Source organism: Gadus macrocephalus, chromosome 18 (genome assembly GCF_031168955.1).
Source record: "Gadus macrocephalus chromosome 18, ASM3116895v1".
NCBI lineage: Eukaryota > Metazoa > Chordata > Actinopteri > Gadiformes > Gadidae > Gadus > Gadus macrocephalus.
This window is the reverse complement of record NC_082399.1, coordinates 9,529,726-9,538,294: the sequence shown is the minus strand read 5'-3', so window position 1 is coordinate 9,538,294 and position 8,569 is coordinate 9,529,726. Positions and strand designations below refer to the sequence as shown.

The following is an 8,569-nucleotide window of genomic DNA, read 5'->3' as shown; positions in this document are numbered from 1 at the left end:
CCCCCCCCCCCCCCCCCCCCCCCAGGTGTCATGTCAGCCGGAAAGCAATGATGTGAGGTGGTCCTTGGAGCCAATTCCCCACCCCAAATGCACCTTCCTCTCTCCTTTCTCCTTTTGAATGTGCACTGCCTCTTAATTACCCCTCCCTCATGCCCCGCCCACTGGCCCACCCCCCTTTCCCTGAAACGATGGCCAGCTGAATTGGTGTTTTTTTATTTGCAAATTGGAGGCTTATGGAACGGTTTTATGTATGTGTGTATGTATATACATACTTTATATATATATATATATACATATGTGTACATATATATACATATACTTTAATGAACAGAGGAAGATGGAAAAGAGTTGGGCTTCAGAGAAGGTCCATTTCGGCTGCGAAAATCCTTTCTGCGTTTCGATGGCGGCTTCTCTGAAGTCTCTAACAATCGTTCAAGTAGTGTTCTCCGCTCCTCCCCGTTTCCCCTCTTCTCGACCACCCCGTGAAAAATAAGGTTCTATTTATTGTTATTACTGTACAAAGAAAATGGATGGACTTAAATACTGTTTTTTCTTTTTGTATTAAAAATGAAAATCATACAAAAATTATGAGCTGTACAGACTTTTAGATCGAGCGAGCTGGGGAATTGTTCCCCGCTTGTTGTTTTTTTTTGTTTTTTTTCATTCTCTGTATAATAACTTGAAGTACTCCTGAGCCACTGTACAGTATTGCGACTTTTCTTTTTTTAGAGGTACAGTATAGGGTGTAATCAGTCAATGAGAACCAACGCGCCTTTTCAACGTGTATTTTTGACAAACCTTTAGGGGATGGGAAGGGAAGTGGGTTCCTTGTAACAAGTTAAAAGTATCTTACAAGACTCCCCAGACATGAAACACAACATGCACAAAATAAATATACAAAACCTGGGGGAGGGCTGGATCAGACTGGGCTGGAGCATTATCTAAATTTGGTCATTTAGCTTTTAATGGAGACAAGTGAAGACAATATATACAGGCTCACTATTTTCTGAGGCCTAGCTTGCTGCGGGGTGGGGGGGGGGGTACAGTAACAGGTGGCAATATATCATGAGACTTATTTTATAAAACACAAGGAAACAAAGTACTCTTTGTCTTTTATATATAGATATATTATTTAATTTTATTTTTTTGGAAATAAAACTTGAATCTACAGGAATTATTAGATAACGCCGTGGTTTTGTTTTGTATTGAAGACGTTCTAAAGTGATGCAAAATGACACTGCGAGCTGTTTGCTCTAGGGGGGTGGGAGGGGATCTGGAGAATTATCATGCCACGCTTTTTGGTTATTTTTCTCTGAAGAAATGTTTAATGTACATGACCTATAGATGTAAACATACTGAATCACTGTACAAACTGATGGCAACTGAACAAATATATTGTTTTTATCATTTCTTCTTTGAAAAGAGACTGGAAGTAAAACTATTTAAATATTTGTTGTGTATTTAAATGGAACCTTTTTGACCACTCTTTTGTTTTTGTTTTTTCGAAGAAAAAAATGGTGCTTGCTGAGAAAAAAGCAAAATTAAATAACTGTTGCTCCATTTTTCAATAGTTTCCTTTTTTTTAAGTTATCCTGGTGGTCTGAATTTTTTTGCCAATAAATTAATTGTACAATAAAGTATGTTTGTACCATTGGGGGAAAATACCTTATTGTGGTGCTGTCCTTAATATGTATTACCAATTTGTATCAGGTATATTCATCAAAATACTACTTTCGATCATTATTTTATTCGGGATGAAAACATGCGGAAGGGGTGGGCGTAATGTTAAACCAATATAATTATCACTGTTGCCCCTCCCTTATCAAATACGGGAACGACGACAAGCATGTTTTGAATTTGGCTTGATCAAATGAAATCCCATTGCGCCTGTGGTTTTGGACTAGTGACCTGTTTGACTTGGACCAACTTTATACGTCGGTCGAAATCAAATATGTCATGGGGAAGTAATCATCTATTAAAAGCAATTCCACATTGTTTTTAAATTACCCGTTTTATACCAAAAGGTGTGATATTGTTTAGCCCTTCCTAGGCTTATGTGTCAATCACCTCTGGGCTTGCACTCCCATGTGTCGTGCCCCTCTAGGTAGACTTTGTAATGGCTGATCAACATCACAACTCATGGTCAAATAGGTAAACTAAAATATACAGGCTGCCATTTCGTCCTCATATTGTTGTTGTACCCATGGCAAGATTTCCACCAGCATCCTCTGGATAAACATTGAACATTAAGAGTAAACCTTAAATATGTTGTCTATTCTGAATGTTAATGATAATTGAGTGATACTTTACCCCCCTAAACATTTACTTGAACTGAAAGCCTTGAGGATGTTTAGGATGCATTAGGGACCACAGTACCATAGCGTTATTAAACATGTGACATTTATTTTTCTTTTAGTATTACAATAAGAATAGCACACTCACTATTCACTTCATAGTCCAGAGCCAGTCATGTGCAGGTTGACTACATCACAGATAAAGTGCAACAAGGTTCTTTCGCTAGCATTGGATGAAAGCAGCACAAGCAACGGTATTAAGTCATATCAAATCAAGGTGCTTTTGTTTTTTCGTTTGTTACTCTAATGGTAGCCTGGAGATTATTAGAACTATAAAAACTATTCCTCTCTTAGTTCTCGTGCACGTGACGACCAGTTGTCTATCTTCAGGATGGACATATTACATTCAGGTCAATGTAGAAAAATAATCACAAAAAATACTTTGCTTTCATCCAATCTCTTTCATCCTTCTTGTAACAATCGGCACAGGGTCATGTGGTCAATACTGGGGGTACCTTTTGGCATGTGAAGTATGAATACATGCTATTATTCAGCAGACGCCTTTATAGTGCGACTTAATTTGTGACTTTTTGCGAGTTAATTTGTTGATGTCATTGAAGGACAACATCTTGATTTTTCAACTTGGACCCTATTGTCACATCGTTTAGGGTCTAAGTTACTAATGCGGACCAAACATAGCAGGGGCAATATGGAAAGGATCCCTAACTATTTTCTGTACCTTTCATGTATCTTTCTACTGATCCAGTCTGTTTGTTACTGTGTCTTACCTTACTTACTAAGTCTCGCTCAAGGAGGTCTCTGAAGAGCTCTCCACTTGTTTCAGAAATAGTTTGCATTAGTTACAGAAAAAAATCGAGAAGTTATCCTTTAAAGGCGTAACGTGTAAGATTAGCTATTAGTCAAACTGGTCCTCCACACAATGTGGGGCAGCATATTGCCAGAAAGTTGTGGTGGCCACTCCTATTGGAAGAAACAAGGAATTGCACCAATGCGCAGAATCAATAGTGCATTTTGGTGCTCTGTTATCTAAAAAAAAAACAAGTAACTAAATACGATGATAATATGATAAGGTAAGAATACGCACTATGGGTGGCACTACTTCTTCATCCGCTCATGTTGGACTGAGGGCAGACTGGACACTACAGTAACTAGTGTCCTGAAAATAAGTTTTTCTTCATCAGGTACAAAATGGTACTACCATACGATACATCCGGTACTAGCTGCCAACTTAAGTACATTTCTCTTACACAATAGATGTCTCCGACATAAGGTCAGAACTGCAAATTCTTTACATTCTGGTGATCATGTAATTAATTGTTGACTGTTTTAAAATGTTATTCTTAAACATTACACTTTTAAGGAACAGGTAGCTTATTTTGGGAGGATCTTCCTTGACCCCTACTGCAGTCAGTTTTGGGGTTTGCATCTAGATCTCTTTGTGTGTGTGTGCGTGTGTGTCTGTATGTTCAGTGTGTTGTGCGGGGGTGTAGCCCTAAATCTGCTCCACAGACATACAAAGGCCATGATGAAGAGGTGTGAGGACATTTCTTGTGGTTTCCTAGTCATCGAGGGTTTGGCTCACCGCCTTCTGAGCCATCGCCCTTGGAGCCAGATATATAAACAACCGGCCACCATGCCAATCGCAGAGCCCCAAGGGAAATTCCACCATGGTGCCCATCACAGAATCAGCTCCCATCAACACCACCACAGCAAGTCCTCCCATCTTGGGCCAGATGGACAGGGAAGAGAAGGGAAGCTCTCAGGTTTAGTGCGATGGCCTATGTTTGTGTGAAACTTGGTCAAAGTCCTTTTGAAGCACACGATTGTATTGGAAAACACTGAACAGAAAAAAGTCCATCTGTGTGAAAGGGCTTCACGGGTGCGTGTATGAATTCAGTGCAAGTACCTAAGCCTCTCAAGGTATAGTTTGGCTTGCCTTTCCTCGCGGTGTTCTGGATTATATTCGTAACACGAGACATCAAACGCCGCCGTCGTAGGGTTTTCAAAGTTGGCCTAGGGATACAGGGTAAACACGGACTATTGTATATCAGTACATTGATACGGCGGACTAGGGGGCAGGCATGCATTGCGACGGCTGCACCATCATCCAAAGGAATCTGAAACTCATACGAGAACACCACAGGTGATACGTGTGAACCACTCATGGATATTAGTTTAACTTGTGTGTGAGGACGCACGCGAGTGCACGGACGGATGCTACTCCCGGATTACTAGTTAGCGTCTACGTAACCTACAATACGGTATCGGGTGAACAGAACGGCCAGAGGGTAAGAGACAGGAGGGGGCCACTACCCAGGAATCCTACAAGGGGGATGAGGAGCAGGAGGGAGAGAGAAATCGGAGAGCCGGAATGAACGGATAAAAGTGGTTTGCCTCTGCCAGCCCCACGCCCACCCATCCCAGCAACTCCTTCCGCGGAGGGTTCAGAACTCCAGGCCCCAGGCCCTGAAGAAGCCCTTGGCCACCAGGGGCCTCTCGGAACGTGACCGTCAGGGAGTTGATGGTGACGTCGGTGACGGTCACCTCCCCCGGGCCGCACAACACCTGACCCGGCGTCCAATCAGAAGACTTCTTGGACCCGCTGTTGACCTGCTTCTCTTTGGGCCGATGGCTGAGCTCCAACCTCTGTCTTGTCCTGTTTGGATGGGGGGGGGGGGGGGGGGAAGAGAGAGAGAGAGAGAGAGAGAGAGAGAGAGAGAGAGAGAGAGAGAGAGAGAGAGAGAGAGAGAGAGAGAGAGAGAGAGAGAGAGAGAGAGAGAGAGAGAGAGAGAGAGAGAGAGAGAGAGAGAGAGAGAGAGAGAGAGAGAATGTGCCATCAGAGCGGCGGCCAGAGAAAAGGAGAAGAGAGAGACAAAGGTAGGGTTTGCAGTGAGCCAGTGATTGCATCAAGCCTTCCATGTGTTGGCTGTGATTGAGTTACTTTCGACTGACCTGGATATCTTATCTTGCTTTGAAATGCTTACTAATGGACAAATAGGAGGCCGCTGTCTGCAGGATTCAGCCTGAATATGAGCCTGGATCAAAATCATCTTATTTTGGAAAAAATGGTACACCTACAAAGAGATAACTTCCTTTCTTTCTATCCATCCATCCATAAATGTACACATTTGATATAACAATTGGAAATTTAAAATGTTTAAAGGGGAACAAATTTTAACAAAATATTATTACAAACATTTTCTTTAAATAGAAATTAATACTTTATATTTGCATGCATGCCAAAACCTTCTGTAACTATTTTGGTTTGTAACATATATATCTCTAAACGTCAAGTGCAAAGGCGTGCGAAAATATCATTATCATCATTGTACATGATGTCATAACATGCATCCATCACTGCCCTACACACGTTTGACTACATGATCTAGAAAGTGAGCTACCTTTATCTTTCTATTAATGCTCATCCGCCAATTTCTCAATGAGCCACACTACTCGGATATCTGCTTGTAGATAAAAGCAAAGCAGCAAGTAGAACTGGCTAAAGAGGATCTGAGTGGATCTGAGTGGCATACTTACCCTTCAAAAGGTTTCCGTTCTTCTCGGCCATCGTCTTTCTGTGGATCTTATTTTTCTCCTCCTCTAACTCAATGTCTTCCTCTACTTGCCTTTCATCTTCCTCCTCCTCCTCATCTTCCTCCTCCTCCTCCTCTTCGTCATCTCCATCCCCCCAGACCTCGCTGCTAGGGGTCAGAGAGCTTGACCTCTGTGATCTCTGCGGATCACTCGTCTGATGGGCCAGCCGCGGGCGAAGCATCCGTCTGCAGGGGTCGTACTCCTGGTCCTCCGCCCCGGGATCCAGGGAGCCGGTCAGGGAGAGACGCAGGCGAGACTGAGGCTTCTCTGGGGCCTTGTGGGCGCTCCGGAGGTCCATCGTGTAGATGGTGTTCTGTCAGATGATGCAGTGGCGCGGAGACAGAGAGAGGAACAGTGAGTCCAATGAGTCATAACCATGAATCTGGTTGTGTTTGTCTCCTAAACGTTAGGAGGAGGCTTGTCATAGTTGAGTATTGACTTGGTCTCCTGTCTGCGAGAAAACATATCAACAGGACATATGCAATGACACCCTTGGACAAATATAAGTATAATAATTGGATTGATGATGCATGATTATACGCATGGACATTAAACATGCACGAAGTTGAATCAGTGATGGGTCTATTTACCTCGAGTAGCAGTCTCTTCACCTTTGACCCTTTCCTCTTGTGTCCCACAACTCGATCCCTCTGCTCTCTAAAATAAAACAATAAACTCCTGAAGACAACAACATAGGGTACTAATAGCCTAACCTAACATGTCATGTTGCTTAGTGTTGCCAAATGGCACCTGTTGTGTTCTTAATAGAGTTGAAAAAACACAGCAATAACTCTTTGTGATAACATTTTGTCTGAAAATACAGATGTGGGCTTTCCTCAGGAAATGACACCCTTGGACAGTTTTCTTCCATCGGTCCAACAGCACATGTTTCTGCTCACTTCTCTTGGAACGCCTGCAGTAGGCGTTGGTCCAGAATGTGCTGTTCTGGTTCCCATGTGGAGTACCTGCAGGTCAACCAATGAGAGCAAAGCATGAGACACACCTTATTTTTTTCAAGAATTCCTTCGCTTGAATGGTTGAGATAGTCCATCATTTGATTCACTGGATGTCGTCCATAATATTTTTATCAAGGAGCCTCATGTGTGTGTGTGTGTGTGTGTGTGTGTGTGTGTGTGTGTGTGTGTGTGTGTGTGTGTCTTTATACTCACTTTGGAGGCCATCCTTTCCATTTCAGAAGATACTCCACATTGCCCTGTTAGAAATAAAGTGTGGAATGTACATGAATATTAAGAACACACCTCAATTATATTGTCCGATGTACTCATTCTGAATGTATGGTGCTGATGCCTGTATGTTAACTTCTTCTGTTTAGGTTTTTGTCTGTGTTCACAATTTCCATGATGTTCATTATTTAGTCTAACAGTAGGCTACCACAAGTGCTAGAATCCCCATAAAAATGAATCCTTAAATGTGTTTCGATTATCATCAATTACCAGCTCAAACACTCATTTCATTCAATTTCATCATCAAGCAAATGACATCTAGTGTTGTTGTGGGTGACAGCATCTACTTTTAAGGCAAAGGTGATCCTTTTTCGCGTAAAGTGACGTCACTGTTTACGGCGCTGGCAGGATTTCACCTGACAGAGCGCGCGGGCTCACGTCGCTCACCCCGACACTCTCTCCCCGCCACGGGAATGTTCCAGAACATTCCAGAAACATGCATAACGGAAAGTGCGTTGTAGTTCTTATTCTCCTGTTCAGGAAATGAATCGTGATCTAGCGTACACATTCGCACAAGAGATTTGTGCGCGCTTCCAAACCGTTTTATGTACATCCTTGGGCTATTATTTTTGATAGTGTACCGTTATATTCTCCATGTGTGTCTTTCAATAATATAAAAATATCATTCCGCCATTGGCTGATAACTATCCAACTAACAATTCACCGTTTCTGGTTTTATTAGGTTATTTCACCTGCGAGTTTATGGGGGTAAATAAGAATAGAGGATTAAAACTAATGGCCTAAGCATTAAACAATATACAAGCGGCTTCTTAATACTTTATTTTTGTAGATAAATAAATAAGTAAATAACAGGTTATTTAAAGGGATACCCTCCGTTCCCCGCCCACTTCACTGTAGCCCACATTGAGGATGAGTAACCAGGTTGGTGCCGCTGGATAGCCCTTCATTCTCCTCTTCCTTACATCTCAATAGTGTTGCAAACATTTTCATCAAACGTTAGCAACGTCCCGTTTACAGCACTAAGATGATGGTTAAAATTAGGCCTTCAATATCTATATATATTTATATATTTAATAAAATACCTTCTTTACTCTTTTCTTGAGGATCGACTCCACAGCGAACACTTGCTCTCCAATCGCTGACAACTCCATCTCCCTGACGCGGCACACGCGGCTAAAAAGTGGCGCCTTTTTTCGTCAAAAAGTATCCAAACTGTTTATGACCGTACACTCCACCGCGCACCACGCTTTACCAACGCGGCTCCTAGCCTCTACCTTCTGCCGACCACTCACTCCCCGCTTCGCTCAACGATCTCTGACCGTTTTCCTGACACTTCAAAGGCCCGAGGATTCCGCTCTACTTCCTCGTCCTGGATCTCTCCGCACGTCGTCCAGTGACTTTACAAATCTGCGACACATCTGCACACTGCTTCTCGGCGCGTCCACGTGCCATTAC

At 42.6% G+C, this 8,569-nt stretch overlaps 2 protein-coding genes across 5 annotated transcripts in view; one reads left to right on the top strand and one right to left on the bottom strand.

Annotated features, from left to right (window-relative positions):
- Positions 1-1,664, top strand: part of ep300a (E1A binding protein p300 a) — a 32,260-nt gene extending 30,596 nt beyond the window's left edge. For all 4 annotated transcript variants that reach the window (XM_060036404.1, XM_060036402.1, XM_060036403.1 and 1 more), the window contains exon 31: positions 1-1,664. This exon is cut by the window's left edge and continues 4,136 nt beyond it. The gene's annotated coding sequence lies outside the window, so the exon portion shown is untranslated.
- A 1,263-nt stretch (positions 1,665-2,927) lies between these two features.
- cbx7b (chromobox homolog 7b) lies at positions 2,928-8,420 on the bottom strand. The gene is given in 7 exon segments (XM_060036417.1): positions 2,928-4,804; positions 4,806-4,933; positions 5,853-6,222; positions 6,500-6,566; positions 6,809-6,874; positions 7,079-7,122; positions 8,197-8,420. Coding segments are annotated over 7 exon segments (789 nt in total). The 5' UTR covers positions 8,266-8,420; the 3' UTR covers positions 2,928-4,759.
- Positions 8,421-8,569: the final 149 nt, after the last annotated feature.